Source organism: Pagrus major, chromosome 23 (genome assembly GCF_040436345.1).
Source record: "Pagrus major chromosome 23, Pma_NU_1.0".
Taxonomy (NCBI): Eukaryota; Metazoa; Chordata; class Actinopteri; order Spariformes; family Sparidae; genus Pagrus; species Pagrus major.
In genome coordinates this window covers 21,008,255-21,027,151 of record NC_133237.1, presented here as the reverse complement: position 1 = coordinate 21,027,151, position 18,897 = coordinate 21,008,255, and the positions used below count along the sequence as shown (strand labels likewise).

At 42.7% G+C, this 18,897-nt stretch overlaps 1 protein-coding gene across 1 annotated transcript in view; it reads left to right on the top strand.

Annotated features, from left to right (window-relative positions):
* Window positions 1-18,275, top strand: part of LOC141019155 (SRC kinase signaling inhibitor 1-like) — a 44,312-nt gene extending 26,037 nt beyond the window's left edge. The window contains exons 10-19 of the mRNA XM_073493990.1: window positions 2,272-2,447; window positions 4,251-4,381; window positions 4,697-4,844; window positions 5,827-6,133; window positions 6,278-6,539; window positions 7,826-7,965; window positions 8,095-8,247; window positions 9,579-10,451; window positions 12,103-12,237; window positions 18,198-18,275. Of these exons, the coding sequence (XP_073350091.1) occupies window positions 2,272-2,447; window positions 4,251-4,381; window positions 4,697-4,844; window positions 5,827-6,133; window positions 6,278-6,539; window positions 7,826-7,965; window positions 8,095-8,247; window positions 9,579-10,451; window positions 12,103-12,237; window positions 18,198-18,203 (2,331 nt within the window). The 3' untranslated portion in view covers window positions 18,204-18,275. The remainder of the gene's footprint in view (window positions 1-2,271; window positions 2,448-4,250; window positions 4,382-4,696; window positions 4,845-5,826; window positions 6,134-6,277; window positions 6,540-7,825; window positions 7,966-8,094; window positions 8,248-9,578; window positions 10,452-12,102; window positions 12,238-18,197) is intronic.
* Window positions 18,276-18,897: the final 622 nt, after the last annotated feature.

Genomic DNA, 18,897 nt, shown 5'->3' with positions numbered 1-18,897 from the left:
TGAGGTCAAAGACTGTACCGACGTCCCCTTCTACACTTGTTTGCTCCCTTCCTTCTATCACAGCTGATCATCATCACATTAGTCACATTACTTTGACACCAATTCATAGGTCAGAAGAAAAGATTAAAGATTAATGAATTAGAAAATTATGACAATGTAATTTTAAATCAACACAAAAATAGCTCTGTAACATGTGCAGTAATACTACATATTTTAAAGAATGCCGCCTGACAGTCGTGTGCAGGCGTATGGAGCAGACAGCTGTTTGCAACAACATCTATAACTGCCAGCTTTTGATATAAAACTTTGTTGAAAGAAGTACAAAACATCAAGCAGCAGGGAAAGGTAGACAAATCATGAACGAACAGGCTTTCCATAGATTTCTGCCTCCACACCAATCAAATGGGGTGTTCTTTCAGACACAACAATATTTACTCTGTATAATCCACAGTCTGAACATTAACTGTGAGTCACTGGTAGTCCCTATGAAAAGTGTTGACAGTATGTTCAGTGGATTATCTGAAGTAAGTGTGCCAACAGGTTGAGATGAATCCAGTCATTTTCAGTGAATCATGTAGTATAATGTTGATCAGTCTGAATGCTGTGCTGAGAGTGATTCTTTTCAGGTTTCCTCCTCTCTCACTGTTGACATGCAAATGAAGACAGACCACATTATGCGCTCTATATGTGCTTTGCTTTTGGTGCAGAGGTCCACTCGTTGTTAGTTGCAGCAAACGGCTAAACTAATCTCCAATGTTTTTAAATATTTACATCGTCTTCATGCAGTCGTTATCTAGTGTTTGTGAGATGTACATTACACTGTACAGTGTGTGAACACGCATGTATGTAGGAGCGCAGGGGCTTTGATGTTTATTTGATCTTCACTTCAATACTGTACCTACAGTAAATAACACCTGCACGTCCGTATTACTGTGCTGTGTGACACATTGAGGGCATTGTATCTTTTGAGGATTCATAATGAAATTGAATGTGTGAAAGATAAAAAGCTCAGTTCACATTGCTTGGTATTTTATCGAGATACTGAATTTTATGATGCATATCAGATGAAAAGGGTTAACAGAAATGTGGAGATGAGCACCTAATTTATTCCATTTATCTCCGATGTGAGCGATGCCATGGTTACTGTAGGAGGAGTCAGGAAGAGATGCTGAGTTAAATGCTTTCAGTGGCAGAGGAGAGGGGGGGAAGAGAAAGGAGGAGGAATGGGAGTGACAGATGATCGGCGTGCAGTGCTTTTATTTCCTCCCTGACTGCATTCACAAGGGCTTCTTGAGCTGGCAAAGCAGTGAGACAGGAGACAAACATGTGAGAGAGGAGAGTTTGCTGTTTACCTGTATGTGTGCCCAAGTGTGACCTCTGCACCTGGACCCATGTTGTTGCCCATGGCGATGGCCACTGGCTTAAATTTTACATGTGGCTCATGAATAATACAGAGCGAGCGTGCAGGAGAGACAGGCAACTGGGAGAAAGGAAGCGCAGAGCTGCAAGATAAAAAAAAATCTAAAAATGTGTTTTTTCTGGATATATTAATATTTTTAGAATATGTTATCATATTCACTGTGTTTGCCTGCTGCAGTATAATTAGGAATACTTGGTAATTTTAAATGTTCGTGATATTGTTGTCTTCCTGGAAGATCTGGAACATAAGGCTGCTTAATTATTAATTTTTCTTGCTTACCAGGTGCTTTCATCTCAGGGAGTTGTATTACATGCAGCAGTCCTGTAAAATATTCCATGCATAACACTGAGAGGGAGCCGAGTTCACACTCAGTGCTTCTGTCATGGGCATCCTTCGTTCTCCTCAGGGCATCTCTCTGTGTTTGAGGAAATATTGCGTACACGTGCCGCACACACACCACTGAGGGAACCACCAGCGCAAAAATTTAACAAGCAATGAGTGCAAAACACAGAAGCAGTCAAGGACAGAGCAACGTGATCTTCTGGCTTAACAAGAGATGGTCGTACCGTCTGACCTCTCAAGGACAGGAAAACAAAATGTGCAGTAACTGTCAATCACTGAGGTCTGTTTTGGAAATTCGGCTGCTCTTCTCCCCGTTGTTGGCCTGTTGTTCTGTTGCGATGGTAGCAGATTTCACAACTTTAACAAGCTATTCTTATGAGGCTAGCAGGTTAACAATGATTTCCAAATACTTGCGAAATGTGCACCAGGCCCTGCTAAAGTAAGAGCAAAACACGTTATCTGTATCATTGTGTTTGAATGTGTGTCTGTGTGTGTGTGTTTGTGTGCAGCTGGAGAACCAGGATTCAGTGCGAACTCTGTTGAAGCGGACAGAAGCGGAGCTGAATGTGCGCGTGGCCGACGCCCTGAGGAAGCAGGAGGATCCTCTGCAGAGACAGCGCCTCTTGGTGGAGGAGGAGAGACTCAAGTACCTCAACGAGGAGGAGCTCATCATCCAGCAGCTCCAGTTAGTTACATTGTTCAGCAATGATGTCAGACTGTGATTGTAGAAAAGTAGTACACGGCTGTTGAATTCCCCCTTTTGTTTTTTAATCAATAGTAGTCCAAACATTATTAAAAGGGCTCTAGGTAACAATCTACATGTATTAATCCCGTTTAATTGGCTCTATGTGAGCTGACGTGAAAGACCTTCCCCGTCACTCTTGGTTTCCTATACAAGTCTGTGGACGATTTGTTTAAAGGAGACCTATTATGCTAATTTTGTATTTTTTTCTCCCTTTCCTTCATTGTTTTATAGAGGTTCTTGTACATCAGTAGTCCTCCCCTTAATTCAGTGACTTTTTGACATCACACTTCTTTTTAGCACAGCTGCTCTGTTGTTGTTAGCGGTGCTGGCTCAGGTTTGTGTGAGCTGACCAATCAGAGCAGACTGGGTATTTGGGAGGGGCAGCCTTAAAGAGACAGGAACTAAAACAGAGTTTCAGACAGAGGGGAATACAGTGCTGCAGCACTCTGCTGTATGAGAAAACTGTTTTTTGAGCAAAATATAATTATGAACCTGAAAATGAGCAGAATATGAAATGGAGCTGGCTAACAAAAACTAACGACCGGCTTCCAGCACATGACAGAAGCTCCACAGAGCCCCTTTAATCAAAAGAAAAATATATGCATTTGTACTAGGGCTGCACCATATGTCAAAAAATGAATCACAGTCAGTTGGAATGATCATTTCTTGGATCGCAGTTTTCACTTATACTGAAGAAATCTATAAAAATAAGGATGATATGACATTTGTTGGGGTCTGTACCACACAAACTTGTTTTCCTTACATCTTGAGAACACGATTTGTAGGCCAGGGCGTCTCTGCAGCTCTATGATGCATCATTATAAAGCTGTTTTGTCACACATATTATCTTATAATAAAATGCAGCTTCTGTAATTCGGACATTCCACCTGGCATTGTTGCGATTTCATATATTTTGATTAATTGTGTAATTTGTACCAATATGAGTGGTTTCTAGTCGGTGTATTAGATATACAAGTTGACAAGTATCCGGTTCAAAATGAGCTTTTATCACATATTTTATAATTGCTTCCAACATGACAAAGTTCATATCGGTTTTATAATTAGAAGACTCACAGCGAGACAGTGATAGGATGAAACTGTAACTGTAATTAAGCCAGGCATAGAGCAAGATGCTTATTAAGATCTGAGGTATGAGACAGTCCAGCAGCTAATTGAAGTGATGACAAAACCAGAGCTGAGAGCTACCTTGAGATTTAATAATCAGATAACTTGCTTCTGTCTCATATGTGGAAATGTTCGCTGTGGTAATGATCCTTTCTTTGAGCGGCAGAAGAGTTACTGAATCACTGGGAGTGGCATTTTGATTGCAGACTAATTGGTTGAACTGTTAGATGATCTCTACTAATCGATATCTGTTGCTTAGCCGGGCTAATGGCCAATTAATTTTGGTTTATTATACATGGGACTTTGATTCATTATGTAAGTTAAGGCAGATTTATGTGGCACAGGTCAGACCAGAGCAGAGACATTCAATATTAGCTGAACAAAATTCATTTGTATAGATTCTCTGATCCACTTTTTCCCTCAGTTGTTGCCTGAAACTTGTAAATCCATCCTCCTCCAGTTCAGCTGTCCAGAACTCTGCCAGTTGATTTAGAGACAGTTTATTGGCAGAAGTTGTAACAAAACTCAAACGGCGTAATTCTGAGATAAATATTCAGTAAAAATTTAAGTGTAGCTGAGGAATCCTGGGTGTTCAGCCTTCTGTCTGTTCCATCTCAGTGACCTGGAGAAATCGGTGGAAGAGATCCAGAAGGAGTCGTCTGTCAACCACAAGCTGGTGACAGTGCAGGAGCTCGAGGAGAAGGCCACGGTTCTGAGAAAGCTGGGAGAAACACTCACAGAGCTGAAAAGTGAGTCACGCTGGCACATTTCACATTCTGTGCACAAAACAGAAAATGCAGTCTTTTACTCTGGCAGACAGTTTATAATGCACTAATTACTCACCAAGGCAATGATTATCTTTTAGTCACCCACAGCTAGTCTGTCAAACATTTAATCAGTCTCAGATTGCTCAGATTGTTCATTGTCTTAATGAACTGCCTGACCATTTAAAGTAGTCCAAAATGTTTTGTTTGATTACAACAAATGGCTTTGACGAGAAGAATCAATTTGTTTGGGGGGAGCGTAGCTGACTTCCTGTGTCTCTCTTCTACTCTCTCCTGCAGATCAGTTCCCAGGCCTGCAGAGTAAGATGCGGGTGGTGCTCAGGGTGGAGGTGGAGGCTGTCAAATTCCTGAAAGAGGAGCCACACAGGCTCGATGCCCTGTTGAAACGCTGCAAGACTATAACCGACACCCTCGCCACCATGCGCAAGTATGAATCTGCTCTGACTGAGGGCTTCGTCCTTATTCGTATCTGAGCATAAATGAGCCTTGAGAGCGAACCTTTATGCTATATATGCCAGTTATTGAAAGACACATTGTGACAATTCTTATAAAATGTCCTCGGTGATTGAAAAGTTTTCAAGTAATGCTGTAAGGACTGATGGAAATGCTTTTATCTGATAAATTCTTACATAGTGACACTTGCAGTGAAATATGACCAACATTAACTGACATGAAACCTTTCCCCTTTGTAATCAATCCACGTAAGGCTTTTCCATTTGTACCTCTGCCAATGAGATTATGTTTTCACCCCTCTTTGTTTGTGTGTCAGCAGAACTTTATAGATTTTCATAAAACGTGGTGGACAGACAGTCCTCCGTCCAAGGAAAATTGATTAGATGTTGTTGATTCAGATCAGAGATTTCCGCCATAAAACATTTATTGTTTGAAGCCGAAGCTCTTAAAACCATTGACCGTGAGAGACCCAGAGATGATTTAAAATCATAATGTATGTCGGAACAAAAGGTCCTGAAAGGAGCATTCAAGCAGCCGGTATTAATGTGGCCACTTGGCATTATGACTTCCTGATGAGGGCTCTTTTCAATCACACGAATAGAGACTTTTTAATTTTATGTTGAGTGTGGACTTTTAAAATGTGCCCTTCAGCGTTCTGTCGTCTATCTCACAATCAGTCTTGCGTCCAGAAAGCACCTTACTTTCTGATTTAATTAACCTCAGTGTTCAAAAGAGCTCATCAAATTTATTTTTTTCTCATCTTTATGGGTAAAAGGGAGTTGGAGAATTATTCAGTATTGACAGAAGTTTGTGCCCTTCACAGTGTTTTGAGCTTTTTGGATGTATTTGGCATACAGCAACAGTTGTTTTCCCTTCAAGTCATGGATAATTCATGTTTTAGTTTGTGTTCCATTTCAAAGAGTTGATTAATGAATTCATCTTCCATGTCTTCCCAGACAAGCGAATGAGGGGGTGTGGAAGAAGCAGGAGGACTTCTCCAATCCTTCGTCAAAGCACAACGACGACTTGAGAAAGTTTTCAGACTTTGACATCCCCACCAGCCCACCACTCACCATAAATGACCTTGGGGGAGGCAACAGCCTGTCCAACTGGAGCCCCCACTCCAGTCTCAGCCGTGGCCATGGGAATCCGTCTGGCCTTCACAAGGACAATCATCCTCCTGTCCCCCACAAGGGCAAAGCCTTGGAGGAGCTGGAACGCCGTTCTGCTGCTGACAAAGCTTTGTCTGTGGAAGTCCGACTGGTAGGAATTATGTCTGCTGTTTTTAACCTTTTTCCTTCTCTGTTTACACTGCCCGCAAATCATATCACAACATAGCTACACCAGCGCTGCAACACTACATTGGCTGTGAGTTACAGTGTTTAGATCCATCTCTTCACTTCACAGGCAGCAGAGCGGGACTGGGAGGAGAAGCGAGCCAGTTTGACACAGTACAGCGCCCAGGACATCAACCGGTTGCTGGAGGAGACCCAGGCTGAGTTAATGAAGGCTATTCCAGATCTGGACTTTGCTGCCAAGCAGATTAAGCCCTCCTCCAACACACCTTCCTCCCAGAACCCCCAGATGGGGGCAGCAACCCAAGAGCACCGCGTTAACAAGCCCCAGCACAAGCTTTCTGGAAAAGAGGGAGGATCCAGGCGTGGCTCTGGTAAGATGGAAAGTTGAGTGCGTCATTCTGCATCATTTTCGTGCATCATTGTCAAAGGCTCGACTCCTTAAAGGGCTTAGAAAAACAGTTTTGTTTTCAGGGTAACCATGCATTTTTAAACTAATCCATTTAGTTTTAAAATACTTGCCCTGGAGGTCATCTGATTTTCTGACGAAAATGTTCCCTAAACTGAGACAAAACTTGAAAAACTGAAGATACAGTTTGAATTTTAAGAAGCTGCAATGCAATAAATCAGAGGTTTTCCATATTAGAGGATTTTCCTTATTTAGGGTAGAGGTAAAATGTCACAGTCTGTTTTGGAGTTCAACTCATGTTTCCTAAGGATGACTGGTTAGGCCAGTGGTCTGTATAGCACCACCTCTGTCTCCAGAGCAATCAAGGCCATTAGATATGATATACCTTCTTCCAGACTCTTACGCACAGACAGGTTGCCTTCTATATGATTGAATTACGACCTAAGGATCACACAACATGACTTAGGATAACTTAAGTAAGTATAGTTTCTTGTTTAGATTCCAATACCCATTAGAATCCTAACCATATGTACATATCTACTTACCGACAAGTGTATGAAACGTTTTTGTTTTCCTTTAATGTGTCATCATAGCAGAATGCTATCAGGACACATCATTTTGGTTGTTTATAGCAGAAACACATATGATTTTAAATGATTGAGTGAAATAATGATTGTGAGTGTGTGTACTATATCTTACTATGTAATTACCACATCTGCAAGGTGCTAGAAAGCTGTAAAATGCCACTTGAAAATGCTTGAAGAGTGCTTGAATTTGACTCAAGAAAAGATGTAGGAACCCTGTTGGTCGATTTCCAAACAACTGTCCAGAAACAAATTACACTGTTACACAATCGATGAACAAAACAGGAGCAGGAAGAAGAAAACTTCCATTACCTGCCCCTTTCTTAACAATAACATAAGATACTGTAGACATTGTCGAAGACAGAAGAGTGACCTTATTTGGACACTAGTAAGTCTCATAAGTCTGATAAGGGCACTCACCGTTCAGGAAGTGGCTTTCAGAATTGGTCTGGCAGTATACAGTGTTCTCCTGGATCAAGCCTCAATAAATCCTCTGATAAAGTCTCCTGAACTATCTTCGGTCACGACTTGACCTCTTATAAAAGAACTCACATAGTACTCCACATAATGCCTTCAGATGCATCATAGCTTGTTCTAAAATCACTGTGGACGTATTATGCAAGTGTAACTCCTTTCCCAGGTTGCCTGAATTTCTTTTTTTTTCCAGATGAGCTGACAGTACCGCGGTATCGCACAGAGAAACCCTCCAAGTCTCCTCCTCCTCCGCCACCTAGACGTAGTTTCCCGTCTTCTCCAGGTATGACCAGCCGCAGCGGAGAGCCCCTCATTCCTGGAAAAAGTATAAAGGTTAGTCCGTCCTAATAAAGAGAAGGTAATCTGTTGTTTTGTACACCTAAGGAATATTGTGGTCTGATCAAAACATGGTCAATACTGGTGTCAGATACGAGAAAACCCTTTTGTGTTTTCTGATTGTAGAAGTCTGAATCTGAAGAGACTGAAGCCCAGAAGCCTCACGTGAAACTGAGGAGGGCTGTGTCTGAAAACCCTCGTCCTGCATCTACGCCCCCCACACTCGCCTCTGGGGACAAGGAGGAAAGAGAGGAGGATAAAATTGCTGCTGAGCTGGAGGTAAACTAAAACATGGGTTGTGCATTATGTTGATTTTATCCTCAGTGGGCTGTTGTTCAATGACTCTTTTTATCATTTATGTTACAATCTGCTTCTGGCTTTTGCGCTCACACATTCTTACAAGCAGACATGCTCACCATCATTACCACATGTTCAAGCAGCAGGTGCCATATGTCGTCCTGCCCCTGGCACCGGGAGAGCCCAAAGATCACATACTGCTCAGTCACACACATCATCACCCAGGGCTCACAGATCACAGCCAGACAGATGGACCCTGATGGCTGCTTGGACTGTGTTTGAGATGGCCTGCCTGAAATTTGATGGAACAAGAAGTCAACAATAACTGACTTGGATTGTTGTGATTCTATCTAGCAATTTTTGACAGCTTTTTAATCTCCTTTTTTCCCTCCGCAGCTGTTTGAGAGAGCCCCGCTCAGGCTCGCTCTGCCCTCTCCCCTTCCCTTGCCTGTTAGTCCTTGCAGCAGGAAAAGTGTCCCCCCCTGCAGACTGAGCCTGTGGCCCTCTGAGGCCTCAGGTACAGAGGTAACACTCTGAGTGCTGTGGATTGGTGCCCTGTTTAGCCTCTGTCTCTTTTCTTCTTCCCTATCTATAACCCTCTACCACACACAGGAGGCACCAGTTACAGCTCGACCTGCAGTCACATCCACTCATGCCCTCCTTCTATCTCTTCAAGCTGACATTTAAACAAACTCTCCCTTCAGCAGATAATATTCCTCACCAATTAATTAACCACAGACACATCAATCATGAATATGCAGAATGAAGATTTTTTTCTCTTTCAATCAAGCCTTTTGAAATAATGTGTGTCAACTTGCAGCCGGAGAGAACAGAGAGCAAAAAGTGCAGCTGGTTCTGGTGTATCTATACTGAAAATGAGTATAGAAAAGGTTTCAAATATTCAGAATCTATGTGTTTTCTGCTGTGGCGTTAAAGTTGATGTGGTGGTGTTTTTCTGCATGTAAGCGTCAGTTAGAATGAGTGACCAGCAGTAAAAATAGCTGTTCAGCTGTGCCTCTGTGGACTGCTCTAGACTTGAGAGAGAGCTGCATATGACAGACCCCAGGGGAAACACATCAGAGGCAACAGTAAGGAGCCCACAGTGTTTACATACTGATACTTTTGTCAAGAGTGAGTTATCTAGACTTACATACAAGAAGATAAAATCGTTCACTGTTTTCTTTCTTTTTTCAGTCATATGGTTGGTTGTCTGATTATGCAGTGTTCTCACCCGGAAGTTTTTGGATTGTGCTAAAGCTAAGACCACTTCATTGTGTTAAATTTTAAACCTCAAGTGCTTTCCTCATTTATAGGGAAGGAACTTGTCTCCTGTCCCCCACATCGTGTTGACAGAGTGTCTTCCAGCTTCGCCCACTGCCTCAGAGGATCCTGTCAGAGATTTAACAAATGAGAGTCCATCACGAGACTGGACTGGTCATTACACCCTCTACCAGACTCAAATTTCAAAACAACTGGAATCATTTGGAAGATCTCCTCAGCTAGAGCGAGAGCAGTGTTGTTTTAAAGAGGAAGTTGCCCTGCTGTTGACAGAGCTGGAGGTGAGGGTGATGTCTCCTCTGGAGGCCCAGGAGATCAGCAGGATTACAGGAGAAGCTCTGCACACACTGACTGTCTCACCGCAGACTAAAGAAGTCTCTGAAGTCCAGCTGAGGGACCGGCCTCTCCTGGTGCTCTTCATAGAGGAAGAAACCGTCAATCAGGTCTACAGGCGGCTGCATTCCCTTTTGGAGTCATCGAAGCCGGTGCCCAAACCCAGAATAAAATCCTCCCTCCCCTCAGGCCAGCAGAGCTCTCTGGTGGAGGCTCTGAGGAGAGGGATAGAGACAGGCGACAGGGTGCTGACACTTCAGCACAACACTGAAATCAAGATGATTCCTGGGGTACAGCAGCATTCAGTAAACACTACTACAACACCCAGTGGGTCAGCGAAAATGAGAGATGATATCCGGCACAGCACCTACAGGAGGCTGGACAGCTTGGAGGAGACAATACGTGAGCTGGAGAACACCTTGATAGAGATCAGTGGCCATCCAACTGCAGAGCAGCTCTACACTGAGACATGCAACAAAAGCACTCCTGTGCAGACGACAGGCAGCCCGACCTCGGAGACCGTGAAACCTCCAGTCCCACCTAAGCCATCCTCTTTGAGCCCAGCATCGACCCAGGTTCATTTCTTACACCTGCTGTGCAGAATCCTGCTCTGACACAGCATGCTCTATTTCCTTTCCTCACTGCTTCTCTCTGCGTGACTGTTGGAACTTCGCTTTCAAGCTTCTGATGTCTGCTCCCTGACTAAATCAGCATCTGATTGTTTTTGAAATTGAAAATATGCAAAAGGGGACAGACAACAGACTTCCTCCGTACTTGTCTGTTCTGTGATTAGTGCTGGAGCTGCTGTCCTGCTGAGCCCAGAGTTGTTTGCCAATTTCACTTTTTGTTAAGTAAACACATAGATCATACAGTTATATCTAATTTCCTTTGGCTGTTTCTCATCTATAATTGTCAGCTGTGAAAAGAGTGTCTTCCTGTCTGTTCTGTCTTGAAATTGACTCTCGTATATTGTACACACTCTGGATAAATCAGGAGTTACTTGGTGAATTTGTCCTTTCAGAACACATTAAGACATAAAAACTATCAACTTCTTTATCAGTCTTCCTTAAAACCTGTATGAGAACATAAATGTATCTATACCAAAGCCCAAAATCACTTCTAATACACTTCTTGATAATACCCGATGACCACGTGTTGAACTCTATTACCAGATATTGCGAGAAGCCCACTTTCGACTCACCTCTAGTTGACCGTAACACAATGAAAGATTAGTTTTAATCAAAAGCCTTATTGAGTTCCCGTGTCAGCTGCCACTCCAGTGAGGGGTCTTGACAGGTTGCGTAGTATTCCCTGTTGCTCTGAATGTAGGCTCCCACTCAGGGCAGGACTGCAATACTTGACAGTCACACTGTCATGGTGAGTTTCAGCCCTCTGATGTAGAGCCAGGGAGTATTCCCATGGGCATGACTGAGGATTACAGAGTCTTCACACATTATTTCATCACTCCAACTTCAACCACGTTCATCATTTCAACATGACCCCTCTTCCTACTCTTGTCCAATGTTTGCTCTTATACTCACCTAATTTACACTGACAAGTGGTATGCCTTCAAACCCCATTACAGTTCAGTTCTTAATTAGCACATGCATGATGTATCCATCATGCATTAAATGTACTGTATATTTTATGTCTACGTTCAGCTTCACATCAAGAGAAGAAAGGATAAACGGAAGAGGAGTTTCCAGGTGTCTTTGCCTTGGATGCGGATGCGACTGCCTTTAATCTTTTATCAGTTTTCTTTTCAGCTAATGTCTCTGTGTGCACAAGAAGCACAGCTGGATTGAAACCCGACTGAATATCTATTTGTTTTTGTGCATATTAGAGACAGTTGACAGAGTAACTCAGCAGGAAAGATCATTAAGCGCACTGCCTCACGGATCCTGCGGTGAGGCTGGGCTACGCAACGTCAGTTTTGATGCTGAGTTTCTATATTCCCGTCTTTGTCATTTTCTGCTGATCGACGGTGAAAGTCTTTGAAGTGTATTGTTCAGTTTTATCAGCTACAAGCTCTGATCTTAAAAACCTCATTGGTCTCGGGAGACAGACAAGCTATAACTCTGCACTCTGAGTTGATGTGTGTCAGAGGCATAAACTAAGGGCACTGAAGAGGAGAAATTAAATGTGTGATCATGTACTGTGTGAACATGGTCTGATTCACTCCTCTCCTCTCTCCTCTCTCCTCCCTCCTCTCTCCTCTCCTCTCAGGGAGGACATACCTGCCTTGGCAAGGTTCTCCAGTCATCAGCTGCCTCCAAACTGAAGCACCTGCAGCAGAACAGCACAGACAAGACTAAGAGTGGCAAAAGAGATGACTTCCTGAAGACCCAGGGCCAGCAGCAGGTATCGTATTTATATTTAGCCCTCTCGGGGCCAATGCTCGCTTGATCTTGCAGCGCCTGTGCAGATGGGACTGTACGGTACTTTCCAGACACTCTCAGTATTGGTTTCCTTTGTTGCAGATGGCACCCAAGGCCATAACCATTCTTACTTATTTAACAAACGGGTAAAAAAAAAAAAATCATAAAAGTGAAGATGGCAATTATTAAAAAAAAAAAAAAAGACATTGCATTTTATTATGCCCTCTGAATCTGGGGCAAAGAGGCAATGATCTGTGCCGGCTATAAATCAAGAAAGATTGGATAGAAAATTCTTTCTTCGATGTGAAAGAGTTTTTACTTTTTCTCTTCATATAGAAATGTGTTAAAGGTCCACTATTAACCATAACCCAATTCTCTATTTGAGAGAGAACGTCCACCATTTAATATAAGGAATATAAGGAAGAAAAACTGTATAGAGGTGGGCTTTAAATCCAACACACTGGACCTTTAAAAGGTAGTAGCACCTTTACACGCCTTCAGAGAGCATCTGAACCTCTGCGAGCTGACAGTCTGCAGAATAGCCATGCAGCCCCTCTGTGTTTTACACACCAGATCAAGCATAACTCACCATCACTCTTCACCTCCACTCAGTCCTCTTTTGCCCCACAGAACCTCTGCACATCCCCATCGTGCTCCACTCCTCAGCTTACATTTCACACAGGGTGTCATTTTATAATATATGGGCTTATTCAGTGGCCACAATTATCTGAATTTAAAAACAGTTTCAGTTGCTAATGATCATGAATTGTTTGACGGCGCTTTATTGTGACAGTCTCATTTCCATGGGTTTGTTGAAATAGATCAAAGGAATCCTCCGCAGGCCTTTTGTCCCACAGAGTGATGTGTGTCGCACAGGTTACAGGAGTGGAGGATTAGTGCCTCAATTACATAAACTGTGTTTTTGTGTCTGAGTCTTAAGCTATCTCTAATTATAGGTTATAAACCCATTAAAATGTGGAAAAACACCTTTGCGTAGCAGTATCTTTATCCATAAACAAATTAGATGACAAATGAGCTTGGGAACACAATATATTGTTGAAGTCTGTAGCCTTTTATATTTAAGTCTAACGGGAATTAAAAACTTAAAGTTTAATTTCAGAAAACTTGCAAACTTCCTCCTGGCGCCTCTATCCATACATTTGTTGTCACACATTTTCCCCAGCTGAGTCTTTTTTTTTTTGGTTTTAATTTGCCGGCATTTTAGCGTTATCAGGTAAAGGCCTGCACATAAGGATGCTCAATGGCCTCTGGAGGTGAGGAAATTAAACTGTTGAAGCATGTCAGTCCAGTAGAGCCAAGAGAAGATTTTTTTGCACCATGCCAGTGCGCAGGAGGGAGAAAAAAAGCTTAATGTCAATGTAATTTGAAAAATAACAGGAGCAGTGAAGTGAAAATAAACCTCCATACCTCGCAGAAACTCGACAGAGCATTCAGACACAAATTCAGTCCTGAAGATTGCAGACAAATGAATGTGTTAGGCAGAGAGGAAGAGATTGAAGAGATGGGGAGAGTAATGGCACTTTGGCCGCCTCAGACCGAGGAAGATTGGGAGGAATCTCTGCGGTGCCGTGTAATAATCACCCCTTAAGTCACTGGCAATCACTGATTATTCAGAATGAAGAGGAAAGTTCTCATTTCCACACCATTAAGTCTTTCATGTTTCCGATTTTTTATGTCTCCTTCCTTCTTCCGCTTTCTGTACTCTGCAATTTATGTACGCTCACCCTTTTTCCTTTTCACTCTGCTCTTGTCAGTCTCTCTCCTTCCCCGTGATTTGAAGGCAGAGTGGATTCCTACACTTGTGTAGTGAAAGCAAAATTAATCCCATTATTTCAGTATGACACTCACACATGGCACGCTGTCTTTGTCCACAAAGTGTTCAAAACAGTCAGTGTGAAAATAAGCTGTATGTGTGAAAGCACTATCCTCAGAGGGACAGTGGACAGTCAAAGCTAATTGTCAGCGTGGGAAGTCGGTGCCAAGCCGTTTAGGGTGGCAACACAGCACAACTGCATGACTAATAACAAAAAGAAACAAAGAACTGGCTGACTTTAACAAAGAGAATAAACTGTCAGCTGTGGCAGGTGTCAGAATTAGATGAGAAGAAGGCAACAAACCCCCTACTTGCTTGTCTGTTTTGTTCTGCAGGGAGTCAAATCCCCCCAAAAATTCAATGTTGATGTTTCAATCACAAGTATTGTAGTATTGATAGACTTTATTGCAATATGCGATAGAGCCTAAAAAGCATTTCAGAAATGCTATGACTGGACTGGATTAAATAATATTCTTAACCAAAAACCTTGATATCGATACTGTAACAATATTGTAGGACTATTGGTACTTTGACAAAATATCAACACAATGAGATTTTGGATAAATAATCATCAGTAATGTGGATATAATATATATAAAGCTAAGTTTGTAAAGGCAAGTGTTGGAACAAGTAGAACAGTCGGGTAAGTTCAGAAAATACATCACACTATCACCAATGCCTCCTTTATGTTGCATTTTGAAGTACAAGGTGCATTATAAATAATTCAGATTATGAAACATGAATACATTTTGTAAAACACAAATAAAAAGTGAAATAACTATCTTATCCAGTTAATTATGAATATCTTGCAAAGACACAGAGACTAACATCCACTCAACCTGTTTTCCTCGTTGGATAACTCAGTGGGGTTTTGAACCTGATTGATAGCAGCAGCTAGCATAATTACCTGATTAATTTATAGTTATTTCAGCCACATTTCTTCACAGCAGCAGCTTCTAGTTGGCTTAAATAACATAGCTTTAACATCATCTTTTGCTCTAGTTAACGTAAGCTAACAGTAGATCTGGTAGTAGTTGTTGTGCTTATGTGATATTGGCCTGAAGAAGTACTGAGAGTATAAAGTAATTGACTTGTATTATAAATCATCTTTGGAAAAAAAACGACATTATAAAATAAAGACAGACTTTTGAAAGGTTGCACTTTGAGAGGAAAATAAAATGAAATAAAAATGATGTACAATAACATTCTGATATTATGATAATGAATGATGAAATAACATCACATAATAATGAGTCGAGTTTTGATCGTTTCTTCAATTATATATTTGGTGCGATTTATTCATGTGATTAATTATTATGTCTTTTTTATTTATTTACGATTGAACACTTTGGGGATCCACAAACTCGAAGTCCAAACTGTTAACCACGCAGTGCCATGTACTGCAGCACGAGCTTGGTGGGAAAAAAACCAACACAAATATTTTAGCACCCTGCTCAAACCTTAATGAATCACGATGCTGAGAATCTAGCACTGTTTCATTGGTTTCCACAAGCTGTTACATTTGAAATCGCTCCTTCTTGGTCAGATTCCCGAAGTCTTTAAAGTCAAATCATGAAAACAGCACGAATCCTGACAATTCATTACAGATGGATGAAGCAAAAAACTGTCTGCTGAATCATTTTAAAATTCAATATGATGAAACAGCTGAGCATGGACTACACTGCAAAAACACGCTGATTATCCGCAGCTCATCTCATCAAATTATCAAGGTGGATGACTCACTTGCATACAGCTTTTAAGAGCTGATTAAGAACTTTTGCCAACTTTATTTTCTCTTCATCAGTTGTGATTTTTAACCCTTTAGTGCTCGTGATCTTTGTGAAGATAAATCCCAATTACTGCCACTAAAGAATAAAATATGAGCTGCTACTAAAAAGTCTTTTTTCAATCCACATTTTATGTCTTAATATTGAGCTGTTATCTAAAAGTAATTCACTTTTGAGCCACTGCAGTTCACAGTTCACCCTCAAACACACACTTTTGACTGATACTGTTGTTCTGACTATCAGACGTGCCCACCTTGGGTGACCTCTCTTCTTCTCGGCTCACAGATGAAGGTAAAGGCTTCTCTTCTCTTAAACCTTTCCTGGACATAATTCCCTAAACGTGACCCCAAACTTTTACCCTCCCTCCAGTTCCCGTTGGTGTTTTCTCTTTTGTTTCTTCTGGCCAAATGATAATTGACATTTCTAGGGTGTTTTGAACAGGGCGCGCACCACTTTAGAGTCTCTCAGCTGTCTACTACCTCCTCCAAACCCATCTAGTATATGAATAAATCTAAATATATAAATACCTCTAGCATCCATGGCATTATCCACACAATGATGATGACATTTCCCACCGGTTCAGATGAATGGCAGCTGGTGCATATTAACATGTTATGAAAGCCAGCTGGATGGACAGCTAAAGATTTTAAGACTTCACTGGGTACCATCTGCAATCAGCTAAAACAAGATGCACTGGCACCACTTTTTGGTTTCATGTGTGTCCTGCGTTAAGTATTGCCAATTCCCAGTTTTTTATTTTCAGCAAGATAAAATATTCTGGCTGAATGAACAGCTAACCATAATTTTCGATTTTGCGGTTGCAAAAGCTGAAATTTTGATCAGATTTAAAAAGGTTTAAAGTTTTAAAGAGTAGATTTCCAGGCTACTCAGGGTCACCTTCCTGGACACGCCGCTGCAAATCCAAATAAACGTGATTATTGGAGCATAAAAATAGCATTAATGTTCACAGCATCAGGTTTTTTGTCAGCTTTGGCTCTGATGGTATCTGTGTTTGTTAATTGCGGGTGTTAAAATTAACAGAGCCTTTCTGATGGCGCTCTGCGCCGCTGTGCTCTGGCTGTCTGCTCACTACAGCTTCACTCAGAGGTATTAAAGCATTTCAGGCATGGGGATCCTTCAAATCAATGTGCTGGATAAGAACAGACAGTTCAAAGCCACAATTTCTCCCCGTTTGCTTTGGCACAGATCAAGGAGGGCATGACAATGTGAATCACTTTCACGCCGCAAAACCCTATTTCCATTTCCCATTTGGCCTCTTATTACTTCTGGCGGTAAAACAGGCTAGTTAAAGGTGCCGGGCACGAGGTGGGGTGCTGTGAAGACCCATCCTGGGAGGCTGGCGTTTGGCAGGCAGCTCTGAGTGGATGAGATGAAGGGCGGCTTCTCTTCCGCACTCACAGACCAGAATAAATGTGTCGGCCAGGCTTGAGAGGAGTTCCTGAAGCAGAAGGAACAGCCCCGCTCTCTGGGGATGGTTGGCAGCACAGGCTCTGGAACTGCAACAGAGCAGGTGAAAGCCTCCCAGCAGCGCAGTCTAGACTAGCACACCTGCTCTCCTTTCAAACAGAACTAATCCCCATAATCCCTGAATAAACACATTTAAGAACTTTAAGATCCACCACAAAAACTTCACTCCTGTTGCTTCTCATGAAAAACGTAAATAAAACTTCCCTCAAGTGTAAAAAGTGTTAGTATATGGTATAGTATTAGTAAAGTTTGGCTCTTTAAAACACATTCTGGCTCTTATCTCACTCTGTCACCAGCTGTCTACTCTCTAATCTCTCTACAAACTGTTTCTGTGAGGTGCATTCAGTTTAGCTCCACCTGCAAAAGAGAGACAAATATCTGTTGTAAATGTGTCCCCCACGTCTCTTACTGTTGGAACAGTGCCATCTACTGACTCATTCCAGCATTACAGGAAGGGACTTCACGTGTGATGCTTTCTGTCCATCAGGATATTTTGCATGTTTTAATATCATTAAAACGTGTCAAAATAAAGGTGGTCAACACCAGTGTAATCTGCAGTATCACTTAGTGTTGCACCCCATGACAGAAGGTGTGTTTATCAATGGTTTGGTCATCATGTGTAGATGGCAGCCTGTCTCATGGCTTGCATCACACATGCTGACATCAACCTGAATAACGATCTCCTGTGTTTGTCTCTTGTTCTGTTTCCCGTCCCTCAACCCCACCCCTCCACTACACGTTTCTTCTGACACTTGTTCCTGCGGCCAACCTCACCCACCCCGTCACCCTGTGTGAACCTGTGCCTGCCCACCTACTGTACCTGTGACCCTGCAGCAGTGAGCGACCTGTCCGTGTCCAGCCTCTTCAGCTTCCTCCTCCTCCTCCTCTTCACCCGACTAGAGAGCTACACACATCCTTCCGCCCCCACGTTACGTCATCAGCTTCTCTCCAAATTCTTCACTGAACCCCAATCTGTGTGCATTTGTGGATGTGTGTGAGCGAGAATGTGTGCGCGTGCAAGCATGCATGCACGGGCATGTTTGACTGTAATGGTAAGGGAAGGTGCTGCAGGGGACAGTGCCCAGCCAATTTTAAGACTTTAATTTTTCATGATTTCCTCTTTGATCCCTGAAAACCTCCCCTCCCCCCTCCTGTCTTCTGTGTCCCTGCTCTACCTGAAGGCCTTGGGGACCCACAGCACCAGTGGCAGTATTGAGCCATACCTCCTCAAAACCGGTATTTTCTCAGGCCGAGTGCCCTCTCCTGCAGCGTTTGCCCCTGGCCTGAGAAAGTACCCCCAGGAGGGGGCAATGCCCTCCCTGACAGCCTCCTCCAGCCAAGCGAAGGCCCTCCTGGCGAGCCTCTCCGCCTCCGGCCTGAACGCTGAGGCCCTGCTCCTCTCCTCCACCCTCCGTCATCACCGCCTTCTACGTGAGCAGCGAGCCTCCTCCTTGCCCCTGCCCAGCAGCCAGTCCTCCTCCCCTACTCCCCCTGCTACCCCCTCGTCCTCCTCCTCTTCACCCACCACCCCAAC